The sequence below is a fragment of the Elephas maximus genome, chromosome 17 (assembly GCF_024166365.1).
Source record: "Elephas maximus indicus isolate mEleMax1 chromosome 17, mEleMax1 primary haplotype, whole genome shotgun sequence".
Classification (NCBI taxonomy): Eukaryota; Metazoa; Chordata; class Mammalia; order Proboscidea; family Elephantidae; genus Elephas; species Elephas maximus.
This window is the reverse complement of record NC_064835.1, coordinates 47,798,886-47,824,555: the sequence shown is the minus strand read 5'-3', so window position 1 is coordinate 47,824,555 and position 25,670 is coordinate 47,798,886. Positions and strand designations below refer to the sequence as shown.

The 25,670-nt window shown below is 42.5% G+C and overlaps 1 protein-coding gene across 1 annotated transcript in view; it reads left to right on the top strand.

Moving 5' to 3' along the window:
* The window catches only part of RMND5A (required for meiotic nuclear division 5 homolog A), a 78,118-nt gene that overhangs the window by 2,120 nt on the left and 50,328 nt on the right, over positions 1-25,670 (top strand). Inside the window, exon 2 of the mRNA XM_049856764.1 lies at positions 20,920-21,062. Within this exon, the coding sequence (XP_049712721.1) occupies positions 20,920-21,062 (143 nt within the window). The remainder of the gene's footprint in view (positions 1-20,919; positions 21,063-25,670) is intronic.

The window sequence follows — 25,670 nt, the reverse complement described above, 5'->3', positions numbered from 1 at the left end:
CTTATGATGACAACATCTCATTTTGGACACAGCAGTCAATTTTCAAGTCCAGGGAAGAAGCAAACCTGCAACATTAGTGGGAGGTGGAATGAGAAAGGAAGGGAGTTGAAATGTTACTGTGGAAGAACCAGCAGACCTGGTGGCTGCCTGTGAAGGGAAGTTTGATTGACTTATTGGATGATGATATAGTTGGTAGAGATGGGGAAACAAAGTTGAAGTGGTGTGAATCCTGGGAATGCTGTGGTGATTTCGGTTTTGGATATGTAAGATCTGAAGGGCATAATGAAGATAGAGAGAAATCTTAAAATTTTCTATTGGCTGGAGATGCATAGATGGAGTTTGAGAGAAAAGTAATGTCTAAAACTGTTTTATGATGTCATTTCTACAGAAGAGAGGAGGAGATCATTTAGACCGCAGGGAGAAAAGACCGTAGGGTCTACTCACAACCCTGAACTCCCCTTGGAGAGTGGAAGGCAAAAGAGGAGCCAGCAGAAACCGAAAGGGCAGGGGCTTAGAAAAGGAGTGGTTGGTCAATGGCTCTTTGGTTATCGGGAGTCAGTAACCATCTATGCTTAACAGTTTTCACTAGAGTTGTTAAAACAAGCCTGATGACTAGGTGTGACGGTTAAGATTGTGTGTCAACTTGGTTGGGCCATGATTCTCAGTGGTTTGGCAGTTACGTAATGATGTAGTTTGGCAGTTATATAATGATGTCGTTATTCTCCCTGATCTGATGTGATGTGATCATCCCATTAGCTGTAAGGGGAATTTCCTTGCAGGTGTGGCCTGCATCTAGTATATATATGAAAGTTCTGGCAAAGCCTACTTGCTTGCTCTGGATCCTGCCTCCGGCTCATCATTAACTGACCTCCAGTTCTTGGGACTCGAGCCAGCTGCCTGCAGTATTGCCTGCCAATCTTGGGATTCGTCAGCCATTGCCCAGCCTGTGAGCCATTGCCCAGCCTGTGAGCCAGTGGCCTGCCTGTGAGCCAGTGGCCTGACTTACCTGCTGATTTTGGGATTCATTGGCCTCCACAGCCTGTGAGCCAGCAGCCTCCTGTCTTACATGCTGATCTTGACCTGCCATCTGACCTGCCGATCTTGGGTTCATCAGCCCCTGCAGCTATGTGAGTCAGGAGAGGCCTCCAGCCTTATGCCTGACCCCCAGACTTGGGACTTGCCAGCCTCTACAACCATGTGAGCCATTTCTTTGAGATAAATCTCTCTGTATACACGCTTCATTGGGTTTACTTTGGCAGAGAACCCAGCCTGAGACATTTGGTACTGAGAGTGGTTCTAAAGAAGCAAAATCATGAGTTAGTTCTCAAATCTCATTAATCTTAAAGGTGCTGATGACTCCTCATCAAGTAGTAAAGAGGATGCTGTTTGTCCATGGTGTGAAGTGGCAATATTAATACACAGAATATCACCAACAGTAGGTCAAGTATTGGTGAGAAATGAAGCTCTGGGTGATTGCATGTTCCATACTTTTCTGCATTTTGTCAGAATGAGAAGTACAGGAAGCTGGTTGTTTGGTCCTACTTTCGCTAGACAGTGTAAAGAAGAGGATGAGCTCAGGGCTTCAGAATCAGCTCAAGTGCCCCATAAAAGACCTTAATGTTGCCACTTGTGCCAGAAAGAAAAGCCTCATTTGTTGCAGTAACAGAGCTCATATTGCCAAAAATCAAACCCAGAGTCTTATTGTAAGAGTGGCTGAATTATAATGCCAGTTGAATTCCCAACCTCGAATGATGCCTGAAGGTAAAGTAAGGGTATTGACTGGGAAAAAATGGGATTTCAAACTTGGGATGGGGACATATGGGCAGATAATCAGGAAGCTGGGGAAACTGGGTCCCTAAATTCTGTTGAATCACTCCTATCAACAGAACTAGCCCTCTTACTCCCATGTGGAGAAATTACTCCATTTTTGTCTCCTAAGCCACCCTCCCAGGAAAATTGTTATCCCTTCCACCCACACCTGATGAGATTAACCCAGTTGTGCAAAGAATCTTTGTCTGAGATACCACCTGGGGACAATGCCTGGGGTGTTGCCTTGGGCATCACCTGAGGAAGATGCTGTTCAAGATATTGCTGAGTTCCCAGGACCCACTCCCACCATTCATTTTTGCTTCTAGACCTATATAAAAAAAAAAAAAGATCTAGAAGTAGACTTAAATTCTAGTGAGCTTGAAAAGGTGAAAGACAAAGTGTGACCCAGGAGGAGGTATGCTACATTCTAAAAGAACTGCTTGACTCTTCTAATATGTACAAACAGAAACCTGGGGAATATGTGTGGAAATGGCTATTTAGGGTGTGAGATAATGGTGCAAGGAACATAAAGTTGGATCAGTCTGAGTTTATTGATGTGTACTCACTAAGCACAGATTCTTCGTTCAGTGTTTCAGCTTGAGAGGTTAGGAAAGGATCTAATAGTTTATTTGGTTGGTTCGCTGAAACATGGATTATGCAATGGCCTCACTAAATCAAGTTGGAGTACGAGACCTACCTTGGTATACTGTAGAAAAAGGCGTTCAAAGGCTTAGGGAAATTGGCATGTTACAGTGGATTTATTACTTTAGACCAACAGACCCACACATAGAGTGCTGAGAAAACACACGTTTTACCACAACAGTGAAGAACAAATTTGTGCAAAGAGCCCAGCATCCTTGAAGCATCCTTACATCCTTTATGTAAGTCAGTTTTGATAGTGGGAACGTCACTAACTGAATTAAGATGTCTAACTACATTAGGGCTGATTAGACCCTGTGGTGGTAGGGACCAAGTGATGGCACTCAGTCAGCAAAGACAAGGTGTGCATGGTTACTGTAATGGACAGTTGAGTCAAAGCAGTAATAAGAATAGTCTCCCTCATGGATTTATGGCTTTGTCTATTTAGTCATGGTATCCCTAGGAGTGAAATAGATGGGAAATCTACTAAATATGTACTTTATCTGTACAAGCAGAAAAATTTTAGATCAAGTCAACAAAAGTCTAACTTGAATTGCCCTCAATCAGTTCCCAGACTTGAGCCAGTTTATAGACCCGCAGTCCCATGAATGAATGAGAGGCTCAGTCCCCTAGAGGAAGGACCTCACTACAGTGCCAAAATTTTATACTATTAATCTTTCTCCCAGCCTTCTCCAAAGGGATCTACAGCCTTTTATAAGAGTGACTGTTCGTTGGGGAAAAGGAAATAGACTTTTCAGAGATTACTGGATACTGGACTGAACTGACACTAATTCCAGGAGACCCAAAACATTGCTGTGGCCCACCAGTCAGAGTAGGAGTATGTGGAGGTCAGGTTGTTAATGGAGTCTTAGGCTTGGCTCACAGTGGATCCATTTGGTTGCTGAACCCATCCTGTAGTGATTTCCCCAGTTCCAGAATGCATAATTGGAATAGATATACTCAGCAACTGCCAGAACCCCCACATTGGATCCTTGACAAGTGGAGTAAGGGCTATTATGGTAGGAAAGCAAAGTGGAAGCCATTAGAACTGCTCACCTAGGAAAATAGTAAACCAAAAGCAATTGCAGAGATTATTGCCACCATCAAGGACTTGAAGGATGCAGGGGTGATGATTCCCACCACATCCCCATTCAGCTCATCTATTTGGCTTGTGCAGAAAACACGTAGATCTTGGAAAAAGACGGTGGGTTATCAAAAACTTAACAAGGTAGTGATTGCAATTGAGACTGCTCTTCCAGATGTAGTTTCATTGCTTGAGCAAATTAATACATCTCTTGGTACCTGGTATGCAGCTGTTGACCTGGCTAATGCATTTTTCTTAATTCCAGTTTCTAAGGAACACCAGAAACCGTCTGCCTCCAGCTGGCAAGGCCAGCAGTACCCCTTCACCATAGGCGTATATCAACTCTCCAGCCCTTTGTAGTAATTTAGTCCACAGGGACCTTGACTGCCTTTCTTTTACAAACAAGGCATCACACTGGTCCATTACATTGATAACATTATGCTGATTGGACCTAGTAAGAAGTGTCAATGACTCTGGACTTATTAGTAAAGCATTTGTGTGCTAGAGGATGGGAAATTAATCCAACAAAAATTCAGGCGCCGTCCATCTCAGTGGAATTTTTGGGGTCCAGTTTTTTTAGTGGTATGGGGCATGCTAAGATATTTTTTCTAAAGTAAAGGATAAGTTATTGCATCTGGCCCCTCCCACAACTAAAAAGGAAGCACAACACCTGGTGGGTCTCTTTGGATTTTAGAGGCAACATACCCCTCTTCGGGTATGTTGATTTATCAAGTGACTTGAAAAGCTGCTGGTTTTAGTTGGGCCCAGAACAAGAGAGGACTCTGTCACAGGTTCAGGCTGCTGTGCAAGCCGCTGTGCCATTTGGGCCGTATGATCTAGCTGATCCAATGGTGCTTGAAGTGTTCATGGCAGATAGAGATGCTGTTTGGTGTCTTTGGTAGGCCCCTATTGGTAAATCACAGTACAGACCCTTAAGATTTTGGAGCAAAGCCCTGCCATCCTCTGCAGATAATTACTCTCCTTTTGAGAAACAGCTTTTGGTTACTGGGGCTCAGTAGAGACTAAATGCTTAACCATGAGACACCAAGTCACCATGCGGCCCGAGCTGCCCATTATGAACTGAGTGTTGTCTGATCCACGGAATCATAAAGACAGACGTATTCAGCAGCACTCCCATCATTAAATGGAAGTGGTGTGTATGAGATCAGGCTCGAATAGGACCTGAAGGCACAAGTAAGTTGCATGAGGAAGTGGCCCAAATGCCCATGGTCTCCACTCTTGTTACATTGCCTGCCCTCTCCCAGTCTGCATTTATGGCCTCATGGGGAGTTCTTTATGATCAGCTGAGAAAGAGAAAACTCGTGTCTGGTTTACACACGGTTGTGTACAATATGCAGGCACCACTTGAAAGTGGATTGCTGCAGTAATACAGTCCCTTCTGAGAGCTCCCTGAAGGACAATGGTGAAAAAAAACCCTCCCAATGGGCAAAACTTCGAGTGGTGCACCTAGTTACTCACTTTGCTTGAAAGGAGAAATGGCCAGATGTGCAATTTTGTAGTTATTCAGAGACTGTGGCCGGCGGTGTGCTGAATTGTTGGGGACTTGGAAGAAATGATTGGAAAATTGATGACAAGGAGATATGGGGAAGAGGTATGTGGTTAGATCTCTCTGAATGGGCTGAAGAAGTGAAGATATCATGTCTTATTTGAATGGTCACCAGAGGGTAACCTCAGCATAGGAGAATTTTGACGGTGAAATGAATAGGATGACGTATTCTGTGGAAACCAGCCATCCTCTTTACCCAGCCACTCCCATCATTGCCCATTGGGCTCACGAGCAAAGTGGCCGTGGTGGCAGGAATGGAGGTTATGCATGAGCTCAGCGACATGGACTTCCACTCACCAAGGCCAATTTGGCTACAGCCACTGCTGAAAGCCTAATCTGCCGGTAGTAGAGACCAACACTGACTCCCCAATATGGCACCATTCCTCGAGGTGATCAGCCGGCCACCTGGTGGCGTGTTGATTACATTGACCACTTCCATCAGGAAAGGGCAGCAATTTCATCTGGGTACAGATTTGCCTTCCTTGCTCACAGTGCCTCTGCCTTGGACTCACAGCATGCCTTTTCCATCATCATGGTATTCCGCACAGCATTGCTTCAGATCAAGGGACTCACTCCACAGCAGATAAAGTGCGGCAGTGGGCCCATGCCCATGGAATTCACGGGTCTTACTGTGTTCCTTATCATTCTTAAGCAGCTGGCTTTATAGAATGATGGAATGGCCTCCTAAAGACACAATTAATGGCATCAGCTACGTGGCAGCACTTTGCAGGGTTGGAGCGATGTTCTCTGGGAGGCTGTATATGCTCTAAACCAGCATCCAACATATGGTGCTGTTTCCACTATGACCAGGATACATGGTTCTAGGAGACAAGGGGTAGAGATGGGCGTGTTACCACTCACTATTAACTCTAGTGACCCACTCACAAAATTTTTGCTTCCTGTCCTTGCGGCACTATGTTCTGTGAGTTTACAGGTCTTAGTTCTGAAGGGGGGAATGCTTCCACCAGGAGAGACAAAGCAGATTCCATTGAACTGAAAATAAAGAATGCCACCTGGCCACTTTGGGATCCTCATGTCTCTGGATCAATACGCAAAGAAGGTAGTCATCCATACTGGCTTGAATGATTGATTCTGGCTACCAAGAGGAAATTGGATTGATGTTGCATAATGTAGGTGAAAAAGAATATGTCTGGAATACAGGAGATCCCTTAGGGCATCTCTTAGTACTACCATGCCCTTTTGTTAAAGTCAGTGGAAAATTAGAGCATCCAATTCCAACATGACTACTAATGGCCCAGACCCTTCAGGAATGGAGGTTTGGGTCACCCCACCATGTGAAGGACCACAACCAGCTGAGGTGCTTGCTGAGGGTCGAGGGAGTATGGAATGGGTGGAGGAAGAAGGTAGTTCTAAATACCAGTTATGACCACATGACCAATTGCAGAAATGAAAACTGTAACTGTCATGGGTTATTTCTTCCTTGTATGTGTGCACCAGATATTTTTGTTTACTTATAAGGTATAAATGGCACTAGTGCGTTTTCTGTTGTATGTACATTGGTTATATCATGTTAGGGGCAACTGTAACTTTGTAATTGTCTTTATTTAGATTGTGTATATTTTATGGGGATGTGTACAGGTGCCAAGTTGGCAAGGGGTGGACTGTGATGGTTAAAGTAGGTGTCAATTTGTCTGGGCCATGATTCTTGGTGGTTTGGCAGCTCTGTAACAGGGTAGTCATGTTTCATGATATGATCTGGTATGGTCAGTCAGTCAGTTGTAAGGGGAGTTTCCTTGAGGGTGTGGCCTGAATCTCTCTCTCTCACACACACACACACACACACACACACACACACACACAATCAGTTGTAAGGGGAGTTTCCTTGAGGGTGTGGCCTGAATCTCTCTCTCTCTCTCTCACACACACACACACACGCACATGTGTTCTGGCAAAGCTCACTTGCTCAGCATCCTGCATCTGGCTTGTCATCATCTGACCTTCAGTTCTTGAGACTTGAGCCAGTTGCCTGCCCTCTTGTCTGCTGATCCTGGGATTCATCAGCCTCTGCAGCCTGTAAGCCAGCAGGCTGCCGTCTGTACCGCTCATCTTACGTTCATGAGCCCCTGAAGTTATGTGAGTCAGGAGTAGCTTCCCGCCTGTCGCTGGACCTAGGGACTTGGGACTTGCCAGCCTCTAGAGCCCTGTGAGCCATTTTCTTGAGATAAATCTGTGTGTGTGTGTGTGTGTGTGTACTTCATTGGTTTCACTTCTCTAGAGAAACCAGCCTAAGACATGAGGGATTATGAAGAAAATTATGATGCAAGTCAAGCATAAGGAGATCTAAGGCTGCTCAAGACTTTTTTTTCTCCTCCCTTTGTCTTTGCCTTATTAAATACTGAAAGGACGGAACCAGTGGAGGAAGAGAGTGAAGGGCCTAGACTTAGGTAGGTGAAAGGAACATTTCTTTTTTTAGGGACAAGGTCAGAGATTGAGGGTTTGAGAGGAGGAAGATGGAAGGTAAAGTACCTTCCATAAGAGAGAAGGGTCTGTTTATTGAAGGGGAATGTGACTGTGGCCTTTGTTTTAGAGAAGTTAGCATCAACCCCCGGTGGCTAAAATAATTGTGAGGACTTGTCAAAGCAGGAATTTGTTTTAGACACCTTTGTTTGTTATCAGGAAACTTTCCTAGGAACTTAGGTCTGATGTTTAAAAACCAGCTCTGATTCTTATCCTTCATTATTTTGATTGAACGTTAGGTTCTCTTAATTTCTCCCAACTTTTCACAGAGGAGAGTGCTCCTGTCATTTAGCTGTCTCAATCTTTCAGTGAGAGTTTCCCTGTAAGCACGAAGTCTGTGCTACTTTAAGATTCAGCGTGGTTGATGCTCTTTGGTGATTGTTCCCAGGGTACCCTGGATCTACTTTGGATGGTGCGCTGGTGCTTCTCAAACTCCACTCACACATGTGCCATTTGTGTTTTTCAGATGGAGTCACCATTTTCTTTAAGTAGCCTTATTCTCATTCTCGGCAATGATATTTGTGAAGTCAGATTTGGCGTTTTAGATGTAATAAACTATGTATTAAAAATAAATTCATAACTATTAAAATATTAGTTGACATACCAGCTGAAATTGTTCGCACCAGTGGTGTGGAACCACCTTTTGGACAGCCCTTGGTTAGTGGATAAATAGTATGGATAAATTCTGATGATGTAACTTGTGATTATATCCTTTTTTAACATTTGTTTTCTATTGACAGAAATACTTGTGTGTTTGTTTCCATTAGCACTTCTATGGTGAAAGGGAGAACAGAAAAGAACTATAAATCATGAATGCTGCTTATGCTAAATTTACATTGGGTAGAAGTAGATGAGGCTGAAACAAATGGATAAAAGTTTTAGGACATGTTTAAGGTGTACTGGGGAAAGATACAATTTTTATAAGAATAACAGTGTGCAGTATTATGTTTTGGTTATTTTTGGGCAATTATAAGAGACTTCCAATGTGGTTTTTGAAAGTGACTGGAGGAATTTTCTAAATTTATTTTGAGTAGATAATACAGTCACATGGTGTAAATTCAAACAAACCAGTGAATAGTCTCCCTCCTACTTGTTTCTTGGCTATCTAGTTGCCCACCTCACAGAGATGCCAGTTTCCAGAAATTTTTTTCAAAGAATTCAGGGAAGTGATAGTTTTGTCACTGCTCGTTTTTGACTTAAGGCATTGCATATGTAGTTCCACTTACCCTGATACAGGCTTAGTATTATCTCAGTTTGCAAGTTGGTGAAGAGAATTTCACTTGTGGGAGTGATCAACACGCATTAGCATCTAAAGCTCCTTTTGTGTGTGTGGACTGCCTGACTCCTAGTAGTAAAACTCAGTGAAATTTTAGTCCCTGCCTTTGCCCCTCCCTTTATCTCTTTGGTGAATCAAAGAAGCCAGTGAAAATTTAGTTACTAGTTGCAGAATTGCTTCCTGTTTTAAAATTTGAGGTTGACAAGTGAAAAGATAAGTAGGCAATTGAGAATGAAAGAAAAACAAATGATGGAGGGGCTCCATTTTAAACTCATTTCTGTGGTATGGTATTGTATCAGTAGGCGGAAACCAGAGGTCTAGGGTCACATGATATGTATAACCTTCTATTCAAGAACTTGGGTTGTATATGTTTTTACCTTTGTGTTGGAAAGTATGCTTAGTTATATCTGTAAATGTTCTTTGCTTTCAGTCTGCCAGTGTTAAATGTGTTGTACTGGATGAATGTGAAAGAATCAAGGCTTGATGGGCTAGTGCTTTGTTCAATGATTTAGCCTTGTTTTTTGGTAGACCTGGAGGTAGGCCATGTAGCCTGGTCCTCTCACACTCATTAGCCAGACTCCTTGCTGAACCCTAGCACTCTTGAGAGAATAACAATTTCAGGTTTTGGAATTGAAGAAAATGTGACATCTACGCTTAGCTGGGAAGTAGATCAGAAATAGAGATTTGTGTGGATGACATTGTTTGATTATTATAAGAGGAGAATTTACCAGTTACCAAGCTAAATGGGCTTTTTTTAGATGATGTGAATAATAGGGCACTGTTGGTGTTTTGACTTGGGTTTAGAAGCAGACTTAACTTTGTTAGTCATTCCTTTTCAGGTTCATTTAGGAGTTAACTTCTTTGTTAACTGGCACCTTATTCATTTAGACTGGCATATTACTAGAACTCTTTCGGTTGCAGGTGACAGAGTAGCTTTCATTAAAATGGAATTTGTTGACATGTAACTAAATAGGCTGGGGTCATGCCAAGCTGGTTCCAGGGGCACAAAAAATGTTGTCAGGACAGGTGTGTTCTCGTCCTCTCTCAGCTGTGTTTTCTGTGGTTGGGTTTATTCTCAGAAGAGCCTTCTCCATGTGGAGGTAAAGATGGCCTGTGGTGCTCATGTCATTCTTAATGCCAGTGATCCCAAAGACAGGAACATGCCCCCCGCCCCCCCTTTTTTTTTTTGCATTTCTTATAAAGTTCCCAGGGAGTATCCTTATTGCCCTGGCTTTGGTCGTATATCTTTCCCTTAATCAGTCACTGGGTTTAGGGGCTTGGGATCCTCTGGCCACCCTGAGCTGTGCTCACCTGTGTCAGGAGATGTGTGGCCATGTGATCCACAGTCCATCAGGAGGAGGAAGTTCTAGGAAGGAAAACTTGCGCAGACAAAATAGATGCCTGCTGCAGTCGAGCAGCTAGCTACAAGTTACATCAACAGTAATGTCCTCAGAGATGTTTTCTTGATGAGCCCAATCTTCATCTCTCAGCTTTTGCCTTACCTAGGCATAATGTTGGAGCCCGGGCGGTGCAGTGGTTCAGAGCTCAGTTACTAGCCAAAAGGACGGCGCTCCTTAGAAACCCTATGGGGTGGTTCTACTCTGTCCTATAGGGTCATTATGCGTTGGAGTCGACTTGACAGCAATGGTTTTGTTTTGGTTTTTGGTTTTAACTATAACGTTAGTATAATTCCAGTAATGAGTTGTCAGTATGACTTAATCTATAGACTACAGAATACAACTTGATTCATGTTGCCTTTGACATCTTATTTGAAATTGTTTTAATGCTTGGCATAATAAAATCATTTTCCTAAGGTTATTTTATCTCTTAAGTCCTTTAAATACTGTGCAGTAATATTGATGAGGGAGAAACTCACCAGTACTTCTATCATACTGTCATGTTGATGTTGTTAGTTGCTGTCAAATTGGACCTGACTCATGGCTACCCTGTGTGTCAGAGTAGAACTGTGTTCCATAGAGTTTTCAAGGCTGTGACCTTTTGGAAGCAGATCACCAGGTCTGTCTTCTGAGGTGCCTCTGGATGGATTTGAAATGGTTCAACTCTAGTAGTTGAGCACTTAACCATTTGCACCACCCAGGGACGCCTCAAGATACTGTCTTACAGGAGCTAATAGATTTCCATTGTTTTCATGTTGTGGTCTCTTAGTTGTTGTTATTATGTGCTGTAGAGTTGGTTCTGACTCATAGCGATCCTATAGGAGAGAGTAGAACTGACCCATAGGGCTTCCAAAGAGTGGCTGGTGGATTTGAACTGCCGACCTTTCGGTTAGCACCAGGCTCTCAACCATTGCACCAGTTGTTAGGGTAGTAAAAATGATGTTTTAGCACACTGTTCACTTGGAATATTAAAAACTATTCGTATTTTGGGCCCTGCATCTTCATCTGCAAGGCATTTGGAGTCTTTGAAAATGTCCCCCAAAAGTAGTTGAGGGTAGAGAGCCCTGGCCCTGAGCTATGCGCTTGAAACCCCATGGGACTTCTAGAAGTTGACAAATACCAGGGAGATGATGCTTTCTAACCTCTGGGCATTTCTTTGAAAGCACCAAGAGTTTGTAGAATTGTGACAGAAACTTCTGGTCCTTCCGCTCAGATTTGGTGTTAGCCCAGAACTTCAAGGAACAGATACTAGAATCTCCAGCAGGACTTGAGGCTTTTACAACTATGCCTTCATTTTATCTGGGTTTGAGTATTACAGGGCTGGACTCAGAATGGTTGTTTAGGAACACTGTTTGAGGAGTCCATAAGGTTTATTTTGCTAAGTCTATCTCCACGTACCACCACGTGTCTGTCAGTTTATCGTAGTGTGATGGCTTGTGTGTTGCTGTGATGCTGGAAGCTTTATCAGCAGTATTTCAAATATCAGCAGGATCACCCCTGTTGAATAGGTTTTAGCTGAGCTTCCAGACTAAGACAGACTAGGAAAAAGGACCAGGCAGTCTATTTCTGAAAAACTTGGCTAGTGAAAACCTCATGCAAAGCAGCAGAACATTTACAGCAATGATTGTGAGGTTGGCGCAGGACCGGCCAGTGTCTTGTTCGGTCGCTGTGAGTCGAAATGGACTCGACAGTACCTAACAGCATCTCCACTTACAGTGGAGACCTAAATAGTGATTTTCTTCTCTTTCTGGGGCACAGTATCTGACTCTGTGTTATCTCTGGTGAGTGCTGTATCTAGGAATCCATGTCATCTTATTATTGATATACAAAGACACATGGGAGGAGATGAGAGACTTTAAAAAAAAAAATTATTGTGCTTTAAGTGAAAGTTTACAAACCAAGTCAGTCTCATACAAAAACTTATATACACCTTGCTATATGCTCCTGGTTGCTCTCCCTCTAATAAGACAGCACACTCCTTCCCTCCACTCTCTATTTTCGTGTCCATTTGGCCAGCTTCTGACCTCCTCTGCCCTTCCATCTCTTCTCCAGGCAGGAGCTGCCCACAAAGGAGAGACTTCTTTTAAAAGAAACATTATACGTGGTCCAGTCCTCCAGTAACTTGGAGGCTAGTTGAGAAGATGAGAAGACACAAAGACGAGTCTGCGCCCGTGGAAGAGTGCCCAGGATTCTGTCCTTGAGCTCAGGCGATCTGGGTTTGCGACCTTGCTCTGCCCTTTTACTCCTAGGCAATCTCCCTTAGCCAGTTTCCTCTCCAGTGAACTGATAATTACCTTACAGAGTTAAATAGATAATAGATGTGGACTGGCTTTGAAATTTGTAAGACAGGGAACACTTGTTATTTTAAAGGTCTGTGCCTTTAAGCAGTGTTTAAATTGAGATACTTTGTTTGTCTTTGTTACTAGTGTATGTTAGATACTGTTCTGTGCCCAGTGGTCTGCCCAGCATTGTAGCAGTGTTGTGGTAAGTGTAGCTTAACACTCAAAAGATATGGCACAGTCCTCAAGGAATTGAAGCTGGTTGGAGAGATCAGACGCTTACATTTGAGGGAAAAAAACCAAGCTGTAGCACAGTAGGTAACATGCTTTTGGTTGTTGCAAATAGTAATTCAGAGAAATGTAAAGAGAGGGAGCCTCAGAAAGAACTGCACGAGGGTTGTTACATTAATTTAACTTTAGATCATCTAGTCCACAGTTATTAGTCACCAGTTGTGTGTGGAACTGGGCTAAATCTTGTGGGAGTTAAAAGGATGAAAAATCATTCTCATCTCCTAAGAACTTTCTATCTGGTCGGGGAGACAAGAGTTTTTAAAAACAAACCAGAAAAGACCAATGCCCTGAAATGCCAGGCCATACATATCAGCCAAATGCCGAATGAGTGGTACAGCCAAGAAGGGGTAGAATCTGAACTAGGTGGAGACTCCTACCTGCAGGAAGTTTTCATTGCAGGGATTAGATGTGGATGGTAGGGAGTTGGGGCAGGAGATAGAATAAGAGTGCAGGAGGAGAGACTGGCAAGAACAGAGGTGCAAAGAGTAGTCTGGGAACAGTGAAGGTCCAGGGTGGGGAGAAATAGAATAAAAGAATTGGAGAATAAAAAAATTAAATTGGAATACGGTTTTACAGAGCCATAAATATCAGGGAAAGTAATAGACTGGGGACACATTGAATGGCTTTTTGGGGAGAAGACATTTTAAGCAGGGACAGGGACATGCTTTGAGACCAGTTATTAACAATACTTGGATTGGAGGTGAGGTTTGGCTAGAGGCAGAATAGTGAAGGTTATGGCATCAACCAAATCTGCCGAAATAGGGCCTGTCTTGGTGGCAGAAATGTAAAGGCATGGGTGCCAGGGGTCTCCTGAGTGTGGGAACTACCAGGACTTGGTGTGTGGTTGGAGCTGGAAGAGGGCTAGAAAAATCAAGGATTAATCCAAGGTTTGAGTGGGAGTGACAACAAAGCAATTATGGAACCAGGAGGAAAACAGAAAGTTTAAGAGAGGGGAAAGTAGAAATCCAAGTTTGATTTTTAAACGTGGAATCCAGATTTCAGTGCTAAAAGAAATCTTAAGTGGTTCAGCCATTCATCCCAGAGGTAGGTAGATGCTAGAGCTTAAGTAAGTCTCTGTATTTTTACTTTGGAGGAAGTCATGAGTAGGCTTTCTAAAATGGGACTGTTTAGCAGGCATCTGAAACCTTGGGCCTACACCCCTTTCTTCTCTCTGTCCAGTTCGTGCCTCGTAGTCCACTTTGCAGTCTGCACCGCTTCGACGTGCGGGTCACTGAGCTAGCTGTGTGCTCCAGGAGCACTGTCAGCCCATACCGTGTAATTAGCTCTTAAACAAGTAAACCTCGTTTTGTTTTTCTCTCACACTTGGTTTTGCAGCATACCAGCCTGTGATTTGGTGCAGTGGTCTGTCGGAATCAGAATACCTAGCTGTGAATTCACCATTCTGAGAAGTCAGGGGTTTACCACCAAATGCTGTATTTATCTTTACAGATTTGCCACCTATTTCTGTACTGAAAAAAGTTGCTTTGCTTTCAGCGCGTACCGCCTCTAGAAGAAGATGAGTATGTTCTATTTGTGCCTTTTCCTTCCTCCAAGTAAATCTCTGTGGAGTGGCTTCTGTGTTCTAGTTGCTAACGTGCCTCGTAAGACACCCCAAACTTCCACAGGCCACAGTTTAGTTTGCTACTCCCAGTATGGAATAGTCCTTCTTGGCCTTTGTTAATACCAACCTTGCATTTTCAGGTTTTTCTGTTTTAGTACGTTGCAAGCGTGTCCATGTTCTCCTTGTCATTGACTTCTTTAGGATCAGTCTTAGACCCTTTTATCCTTTCTCTTTATTCTCACTCAAAATTTCTTAATCTCTGTAGAAACTGATAACGTGGGAAAGTGCCTTGAACACTGCTGACACAGACACCCAGCGCTTAGTAAATATTAATCAAATCCAAAGATCATTCTCCCTTCCTTTTGATTTCAGTTTTTTTTTGCCTCTGTGTTGTCTTTGTCTTGTTTCATTTTGTTTAATAAGATATTAAAACTTTTATGTAAAAGTGGATAACAGAATTTTTATACATTATAGCCTTCTTAGTGATCCATAATATTCTTTTGGCTCTTTTGATTTTATTTATGTGTGTGTTTTTTTTTAAAGGAACTAGTCTAGAATGACTTCTGGGGTATAAAGCTACGGGGTCTGAGTCTTCGTTTAGGTATAGTTAGGATTATGTTTCCTAAATGGATCTTTTTTTATGTTTATCTGTATCAAGACTTGTGTGCCATTTTGTTCCATTTAATTCTAAATTTAAAATCTCTGCCCATGTTATGAGAGTGGAGTTAATAACTCAGAAGAGTCCATATGCAATATATACAACGTTTATAAACTTGGATGCTTTAAATTGTTCCTTTCTCCAGGATATTCATAAAAAATGTTAAGTCAGGTCTCAGTGATTTCTGGGACATACTACTGTGTGTTTATTTCTACCAAAATATCCTAGTACTGGGTGGTGACGTTTTCAGACTCTCTGGAAATCGGAATCACCGTTATCATCATCACCTCAGTGCATTTCTGTGTCATGCTTTGCCGTCCCTTTAATAGAGTGTGCTCATGCGTGATGGGTCTCATCTCTCATGTGTTTCACTTTTGAGCAACGTGGACTTCGTGATATAATTGACACCTCTAAACTGCTTTTTACAAACCAAATTAGAACTTTCCTTATCTGCTGAACAGATATTTCAAGCTACAGTGTTGTGACGCTGCCTCCCAGCCAGCTGTTTAATTTTACTAGCACTTTCTTCAGCAGTGTGTGTGTCAGTTACTTGAGGGTTTTTTGTTTTTTCCCTGATATCATAAAAAATGAGTGGCAGACAGAAAATTAAAAGTGCAAATACTGAGTAGGGATGAGAAACATAGTTTTCAGTCTTAGTAGTATCTTTGTCTGAATTCTATAAGGTGGGCCAGATGGTGAGTGAATCTTGTCACAGAGTTAGACATGTGATTGTCTTAAGCCATGTAGTCAGTAATGAAGGAAAAGAATACAATAAAAATAAATACAAAATGCTGAAACTATTGAAGTTTGTTTATAATCAAGGTATAATTAGGGGTTTTATAATTTTTAATTTTGTGGGAATCACAAGGCCAAGTCCAAGTTTGTTTTGCCTTCCCAGGTTCTGATTTAGGATGCATTTTTATAGAAATACATTACATAGTAGAGTCAGGATATATTTCATTACATCAGTGACGTATCTTTGGGGTGGTTTTTTTTACACACAAGGAAACGGTGGCTCAAAAGGGACTTTGAGTCAGAACAAGCCTGTGAACTCTTAGTCCAAGCCTTTACCTAAGTTGTTTCAGGTTTTTTACCCCCGACTGGGGTCGGAGGTAAATCATTATTTGGAATAGAGAAGAAACCTGGAGAGACTATTTTGTAAACATGTTTTATTCGACACTCGGAATGTGTGTGTATGAGTGTGTGTGTTAACTGATCTGTTTGGCGTTTGGGAAATGCGGGCTGCAGTGCTGTTGTGTAGCTGGCAGTGAACATTCCCCAGGAGAGTAGAAGTGAACAAGCTGCTGAACACGACGCTGCTGGTGGTTTCAGAGGGTGCTGGCTCAGGGTAAGCAGCACCAGACAGGCCCCGTGCTGGGCTTGACATTGAGAATATCTAACATGTAACTTAATATTTTTATGTTTGTCTAGTCAGTGAATACTTACTGAATGCCTAGAATGTGCTGGACACAGTATTGGGCACTAGATATTAGACAATCACTTTTCTTCAAGTAATTTTGTGGGGGCAGTAGACGGATATTTAGACCCTGATGGGAAGGCACAAGATGCTGCAGGAACAAACGTTTTTGTAGTTCCTTATTTCTCTGAAACTAGTGGACATGAATCCTGAAATGGTTAGGCAGTAAAGCCCGAGGGAGGAGCTTAGGCTCTACAACTGTTTTGGAATTAAATATGTTTAATTTAGTGTGGAGGAGCCCTGGTGGTGCAGTGGCTAATCGCTAGGCTACTAACCAAAAGGTCAGCAGTTTGAACCCACCAGCCCCTCCGTGGGAGAGAGATGTGGCAGTTGGCTTCCGGAAAGATTTAGAGCCTAGGAAACCCTGTGGGGCAGTTCTGCCCTGTCCTGTGTGGTTGCTATGAGTCAGAATCAGCTTGACAGCAACAGGTAATTTAGTTTGATGAATGTCTGATTTCAGGGGAGGCCAAGACTGTTCCAGCTTCTGAGAGTATTGTGCCTAAAATCTGTTTATAAAATAAAAGGTGCTTGTGGGGTAAAGAAATTAACTTTCCCCAAAGTAAGGTGGCCTCTGTCTTTGGTTACTGAGAGTTGGTTATTGTCCTTGGAGTAATTAGGGTGCCTTGGTCTGGGACTTCCAGGCTGTGCATGAGGATTTGTGCTGGCAAGTGGGGGCTGGCCAGACCAGAAGACACTCACCTGGGAGGCCTATGTCAGCTAGCATCAGGAGGCATGATTTAATCTCTCATACAGGACTGGCCAATAAAAGCTGGGAGCACAAAGCCTCAGAGAGCTTCCTGGTTGGCAAAAGGAGGGTGACTTGTCCTCTTTGGGATATGGAAGCTTTGCATTGGGAACCTCCCAGACTGCCTCGCCCATGTTTCTCTTCCTTATGATTATCCTATTTGTAATAAATCTGTAATCATAAGTATAGTGTTCTCTGTGAGTTCTGTGAGTTGTTCCAGTAAATTATTGAACCCAAAGCAGAAGGGGGAGCCAACAAGCGAAAGTGAGGGTGTTGTGCAAACGCTGCAAACTTAAAAGAGTTAGCGTCTGCCTATTTGGCAGTCTAAAGGTCTGTGTTATTTTAACCTGTGAGACCTACTCTAGTTCTGGGTGGCTAGGATTAGAGAGCAGAGTGAGCCACATGGGCGACTGGTGTCGGAGGTGATTGAAAAGTGGGAAGTGGGGATTGGACTCATGCTGATTCTTCTCCATGAAGTTATCCACAAGGAAGGGCCTTGTCTCTTTTCAGCTTCATCTTCATGTGGCTTGGTCCCTGTCTTCCCTCACCTCTGCTTTCTTGCTTGTTTAATCTACTCTTTTATATCTCAAAAGAGATTGATCTATGACATACCTACACTAATATTGCCTCCTTAACATAACAAAGAAAACCCATTTCCAAATGGGATTATAACCACAGGTATAGGGGTTAGGATTTACAACATATATTTGGGGGATGTGGTTCAATCCAGAATAGTGGAATTCTTTTGCATGTAAATATCCAGCTGTCCCGGCACCGGTTGTTGAACATGTCTTTCTTTTTAACCGTCCTTTTACTTTATTTACCATCACTGTAAATGTTTATATTAATAGTACCTGCAAATGTGCAGGACAAATAATGAAAGGCTGTGGGGTATACAGTTTGGGGAGCTTATGTCTAGTTGAGATTGATGATGGCATATATGCATGAACTTGTTAAATGGTATAATGAGTATATGATTGAGTGCCAGGAGAGTGGTGGAGAGGACAGTTCATTAGGAAATCAGAAGACTGTGGGCAGAGAAGTTTACAGAGGAGATAAGAACAGGTTAGGTAAGGTTTAGGTAAAGAAAGATGGAGAATGGCCAGCACAGAGCTGCTGAAGCAGTTAGGCTGTTTTGGCCCAAAGTTAGTGTAGAGCACCTTTTGGGCAGCTTCTGAAAATTTCCTGAAGTATCGAGTTTTCCCTTAGGCTAAATTATGTTATTTGGCTTTGGATGCACGCAGTATACATTTTCTACAGTTGTACTTAGGATAAGGGCAGTTTGAACCCACCTAGCGGCTCTGCAGGAGAAAAGACCGGTGATCTGCTTCCGGAAAGGTTACAGTTTAGGAAACCTTATGGGGCAGTTATACGCTGTATTGTTGGGTTGCTGTGAGTCAGAATCGACTCGACAGCACCTAACAACGGTGGAAGGTCATTGCATTACATTCACAGATACAGGGGTTAGGATTCCAACACATAGTTTGGGGGATACAGTTCACTGCATGACAACGACTGTTGAACATCTCAAATTTCACAAGCCTAAAACTAAACTTTCTCTCTCCTCACCACCTCACCCCTGCTCAGCCATTAGTGTTTTTCATCTTAAATGAAGAGGATGCCATCTTTCTGGTTGATTCAGGCCTTTTCTCTTCCCCTTTATCCAAACAGGAAATCCTGTTGATTTTACCTTGAAAATGTATCCAGAATCCAACCATTTCTCACCACGTTTGCAGATACCACCCTGGGCAGAGCCACTATCATCTGGATTGCTGCCACAGCCTCCTAACTTATCTCCCTGGTTCTGTCCTTCATTTCTGTCATCAATGAGAATGACCATATTAAAATGTTAAGTCAGCTCACGTCCCCTTTCTGCTCAGAGCATTACAGCAGATCTCCCTTTCATTCCAAGTAAAATCCAAAGTTCTGCAATGCTGAAGAGGTTCTACAATACCAGGATCCCCTGTTATCTCTCAGATCTCCTCCCCTGCTATTTACTTTTCCGGAAATTTACTCCAACCATATTGGCCTCTTTGTTGTTCCTTGAATAGTCCAGGTATATTTGTGCAGTAGGGCTTATGTCCCCTCTACCTTGTATGCTTTTCTTTGTGATTCCAATATAAATTAAGAACTACTACCATATAATATTGTGTAATACTGGGTAGGATTTCAGAAACTGGGCCTGTTGCTTACAGGTAGGGATATGTAGATACTGTATATGAGGTAATTAGCAAACATTAGGACTGGATTTGTTCTCTTCCTTCATTTCCTCCCTGCTTTTTCCTGGTGAGGAACAAGGTTGGTGGAGGGAGGTGTTGCTTCCAACTCCTGGCAACTCTGTACACAATGGAATGAAATGCTACCCAGTCTTGTGCCATCGCCATGATTAGTTGTGGGTTATGGATCAGACCATTGTGATCCATAGGGTTTTTATTGGCTGGTTTTTGGGAGTTGATCTCCAGGCTTTTCTTCCTAGTCTATCTTAGCCTTTATTGGCTGATTTTTGGGAGTTGATCTCCAGGCTTTTCTTCCTAGTCTATCTTAGTCCAGATGCTCCCTTCAAATGTTTTCGACATCATAGCAACACACAAGCCTCCACTGACAGATGAGTGGTAGCTGTGCATGGGACGCATTGGGTGGGAATGGAACCTGGGTCTCCCTTGTGGAAGACGAGCTTTCTACCACTGGAGCACAGGAAAGAGGTTGATGTAAACCGTAGTAACTTTTAGTTGATTATCCTCTGTGTCAGGGGTCCCCAAGACCACCCCTAGGTTAAGTGATTTGCTAAGAAGGCTCACAGGACTCAGCACGTAGTCATACACAAAGCAAATCAGCAAAGGGAAAAATGAAAAGGCGCATGGGGCAAAGTCTAGAGCAAGCTTCCAAGAGTCCTTTCTCCATGGAGTCATCATACAGGATGTACTTAATTCCTCCAGTATCAAATTGTGACAGCAAAAGTGAAGTGTTGCCCATCAAGGAAGCTCATCAGAGACACAGTGCCCAAGGTTTTTACTGGGGCTTGGTCAAATGGACACCCTTGGCCTAGCATATACAAAAATTTGAGATTCCCGTAAGGAAAGCAGGTATTGAAGCATAAACCATGTTGTATGCACAGTCTAGGCCCGGTGAGCCACTCTGAGGGTGGTGGGAACCTGTCCCAAATCCAAGTTCCCCAATGCCAGCCAAGGACAAGCCTTACAAGCATCGCTTTCTAAGGATAGCAGCCAGAGCTGCTGTGTTAGCTGTTTCTACACATCATGGTATCCAGAGAAGTTTGGGGTTTAGCTTTTGCTTCTACTTTTTTTTTTTTATGGAATATAAAGCATTTAAACCAAATCATCTCTCTTTTGGAAATTCAGTAACAACCAAAATATTTTGGGAATGACTTGAGTAGCTTACTTTAACTGGGTTGAAAAATGCTGGGCAGTATTATTCACAACCCGTGCTGATTTTAATAATTACAAAATAAGTTTGCTTTATAGTAAAATTTTCTCATTTCCAAAAATAAAAAATGAAGGTATCTTTCCTAATGCTCGCTTGAAAAGCATCATCTGTGAACAACTACTTCTTTTCCCTCTTCTGCGTTCCAAAGGACCTATTTGAAACTTGCCATCTTGGGATTTGCTTTTGTGAGTAACTGATCTTTCTCTTTTTGTAGGCCAAGATGCTGAATTATCAGGGACACTTTCACTTGTTTTGACACAATGCTGTAAAAGAATAAAGGATACTGTTCAAAAATTGGCCTCAGACCACAAAGACATTCACAGCAGTGTTTCTCGGGTTGGAAAAGCCATTGATAAGGTATGTTATTTAAGTATTTTGTATTTTTTTTAGCATCACCCTTCATCAGATGTCAGTACTTTGATAACATTAGCTTTCCTGAATTATTTTATGACGTTCCTTTCACTTTTGCAGGTCTAGTTTTACTGTTATTCTTACTGAAGTTGCCCATTGCTGTTATTTAAAAAATAAAACACACACACACAAAGCCCTTTTCTTTTATAGTCTTGCTGTTTATCCATCTTATATGACTCAAGCTTTCTTGGGCCATGATGAGTAAGTTTCCAAAGAGATTATAACCCCGTATGTGTGAGTTTGTTTACGGAAGTAACTTTTCATACTTCCTGAGTAATCCCCTGGCTGTGACTCTCATGTGAGATAATTAGAGTAGCACCCTTGCACCTGTCTCCTCTGCAACAGCCTCACCTTTGTTGTCTTCCTGTGGGCGTGCCAATTCTTTTCTCCAGTGTTACCATCTAGGTGTGAATGACTGGGTTGCTAGCCAATAAGGCTGGTCACATTTGTTGAGTGATTTTTCTTGTGACATCTCTTGAATAAGCAATCTTTAACTTAGTGGTCAACTTACAAGCAGTTACTATTTTTAGGACTGAGCAAATTTTGCCAATGGAGTTCATGGTCCTGGTAGACCCTAAGGGAAGTAGTGCAAGGTTATAGTGTGATATCTGTGACTACTTCAGCCATAATGGAGATTGAGACTGGCTATGGGCATTTCTGTTCACACATTATAAAGTTCTAGGAGGATAAGAAGAATGTTTGGGAGAGGGCTTTGTGGCATAAGCACCTCCTAAGCAGTCCTAGAGTTGCTTGGTCTATGTAAGCACAAGAATGATAGCTGTAACATGGATAGAGGATCCTGGAATCCAGAGAGTGGCTCTGTCTAACTCCTGGGTGGGCCCAACTGTTAGAAGTTATCCTGTAGAGCATTAGCATTGAGAAACTTGAGTATTTGAGGCAGCCTAAGTCAGAGCTAAGGAGCCCTGGTGGTGCAGTGGTTAAGAGCTTGGCTGCTAACCAAACGGGTAGCTGTTTGAACTCACGAGCTGCTCCATGGGAGAAAGATGTGGCAGTCTCCTTCCATAAAGATTACAGCTTTAGAAATCCTAGGGAACTATCCTGCCCAGTCCTGTAGGGTGACTATGAGTCGGAATCGACTCAATGGCAGTAGGTTTTTTGGTAAGTCAGAACTGTATGATTCTGTCATGAATTGAATTGTGTCCCCCCAAAATATGCATCAGTTAGGCTTGTCCATGATTCCCAGTATTGTGCAATTGTCCTTCTTTTTGTGATTGGATGTAATTACCTTCATTTTGTGAGGTGTTGTAAATCCTAACCTCTATATGTTAATGAGGGAGCATTAGGGTGGGGTGTATCTTACTAAAGGGTGTGACTCAAGTCATAGTCTTACTCAAATTATGCCCCTCCTAAAGCCACTGCCTTACTCAAGTCACCACCTTGCTCAAGTCGCACCCTTGCTTGAGCCATACCTTTTATCTTACGAAAGATAGGAGAGAGAAATGAGTGGAGAGGAGAGGGACCTCACTACAACCAAAAAAGAAGAGCTGGGAGCAGAGACATCCTTTGGACTGGAGGTCCCTGCACTGAGAACTTGCTAGACCCAGGGGAAGATTGATGCCAAGATACATGGAGGTCTCCAAGGAATACTGGGCCCACAGATGTTGAAAGGAGACAAAGACCTTCCGCCAGAGCCAAAAGAAAGCCTTTCCCTGGAGCTGGCACCCTGAATTCGAAGTTCTAGCCTCCTAAACTGTGAGAGAATAAACTTCTGTTAAAGCCATCCACTGACGATATTTCTGTTATACCAGCACATGTACAACAGAGTGAACACTGCCCAGTCCTGCACCATTCTCATAATCGTTGCTATCCTTACAATCTGCCACTGGTAGGGTGACCATATTTCCACGTTTCCTAGCTTTTGTCTATTTTCTGTCACAGTTGTTATCAGGACCCTCTTTTGTTCTGGAAGTGTCCAGGATTGTCCTCCCTAGCTACTGGTGGCTTGTTGAGCATGTCTTCCTCCTGATTCAGCAGGCAGGTCTTTACAGATGTTCATAAGGTTTGTCCATCAGTCTGGTTAATCTCTGAGGCAAAGCATTTAGATATATTTGGTGCCAAAAATGAGACTGTTGCTTTGAGAGTGGATACCAGGTGTCTTAGGCTGGGTTCTCTAGAGAAGCAAAACCAAACCCATTACTGTCGAGTCGATTCCAACTCATAGCAACCAGTGAAGCATTGGTATAGAGAGAGAGAGAGATTTATCTCAAGGAAATGGCTCACACAGTTGTAGAGGCTGGCAAGTCCCAAGTCCATGGGTCAGGTGTTAGGCTAGAGGATGACTACATCATTACATAACTGCCAAACCACTGAGAATCATGGCCCAGCCAACTTGACACACAAACTTAACTATCACACCAGGGGAACACATATATAGTGAATGATCTCCTACTTTCTGGCTTTTTTTTTTTTTTTGATTGGAGATGTGTTTGAGGGTGAATGTTCCTAATGGTTTACTCATTACTTCAAGGATAACATTCAAGGATATTTTTTCATGTATTGGAGCCCTGGTGGCGTAGTAGTTAAGAGCTTGGCTGCTAACCAGAAGGTCGGCAGTTCGAATCCACCAGGTGCTCCTTGCAAACCCTGTGGGGCAGTTCTGCTCTATCCTATAGGGTAGCTATGAGTCAGAACCAACTCGACAGCACCTAACAACGAGGGAAGTTATAAGAGCTTTTTCAAGTGATTTTCTTTTGTGGTTTCTTTCAAAATACTTTTCCTGTTCCTGTGAAAGTAGGTTAGGTACTAGATGACCTGAATTTTCCCCTTCTCCCTGAAATTCTTAATTCTGATCCATCACATGACACTACGTTATTTAGTTGATAATGATAAGTATTTGTTGAGTTATAGTCCAGGGTCACAGAGGAAAGCCTGGATCTTTAGCCCAGGTCTCTGTCTTTCAGCGTGCTCTCCCCCAGTGCAGACACAATTGTTTGGGCCACTACTTTGCCTTAGCTGTAAAGGAAGCAGTTTTCCTCCAGAATTACCTAGACAGTGTGAATGGGTTTCTCACATGAGGAATTCTGTGCAGACTGTTTTCACAAAAGCCTCCATTGACTTGTGAAGTCCTCCAACTCTTAGTTTGAACCTGGTAAATTTATACAAGCTTCTGGGGCAAAGCCTGTTATATAAATGCTGGGCGGCAGCCTGTTATATAAATGCTGGGCAGACTCATGTGAACTGGTGACGAGCAAACAGGATGATGCTGAAGCCATTGCGGCACAAGGCTTTTAAATACCACAGCAGACAGACTTGAGTAAGAAGGTGGAATGCCATCCAGCAGCCTCTGAGCAGCATGTTACAGACACACGGTCCCGCCCTCACAAGAGGAAGACAGTCAGAGCAGCAGGCGGGTCCTTTATGAGCAAGATGGTTTAGAGTGAGGAACTCAAATAAATTTTGATGTGCTAAACTTTTCGGCCTGTAATGGCTCAATATGTCTCATGTTTTAAAATTCTCTTATCATTGCTTCTCTGAGAATGTAAACAGAAAAGAAATTTGTGGTGTTAGCTAAGCCATTTTCTATTTTCTAAGTATTGCAAAAGGAACTTAAAAAGTTGAAGATTTCTGCTTAAATGTGTTAGCTAACTTCAGATGCCCACTATAAGACCACTGTTTAAAATACTATCAACCCTTGGGTTCTATGACAAATATTTTTTTAGTAAACACGTAGTTTTTACTAAAACTATGTTGGGTTATTTTGAATTTCTTCCCTCATTTTTAGAAAATACAGAATTCTGTAGGGCATTTTATTCAGTATTTTATGTAGTCTTTTGACAGTGTGTGTGTGTGTTCACTGCTTAAGAAAAGTAAATAGAAATGATTTTATATGGTTAAAATAAATGTCCAAAATCTGCCATGGGATAGATAAAAGCTAAAAACGTAATATATGTGGTTTAGAACATCCCAGTTTAGTTTGATCATCTAAGGATGCTTTCTATACATGTAAATAGCCAGAAAAATTCTAAGGCGATATAAAATAAGTTTGCCTGGGTGGGCACTGCTTACTCTGCAGAATATGAATCAAGTGCTTTTGGTGAATCCAGGTGTGTGGAGTGTGTGTTAAATTTGGTTTTTGGAAGAATGGGTCACATTTAGAGCAGCAGAATAGTATGATTTTCTATCAGGGTGGTAAAGGGGCAGAACAACTGAGAATAATCTTGACTTGAATTAGAGATTTAGGGACTGAGTTGATTAGAGTATCTGTCCCTGTCAGGCATATGGAAAGATCTGATTGGAGGAAGGCAAATAATGGAAGACCTGAAGGGTATGGATTTCATCCAGCAGGAGAATAGGGGAAAAGGAGCCAGTGATAAAAACAGTTGAGGATTTGCTTGGCCTCATTGAACAGGTGAAATTAGACAAAGGAGCAGTCAGGGATAGGAAGACCATAGCTGTCACTTACTGAGTGGTAACTGTCCTAGATTCTGAGTTCACTGCCTCACACGTTTACTTCTCAGGATACATTGCTGTTGTGTGCTGTGGAGTCGCTTCCGACTCACAGCGACCCTATAGGACAGAGTAGAACTGCCCTGT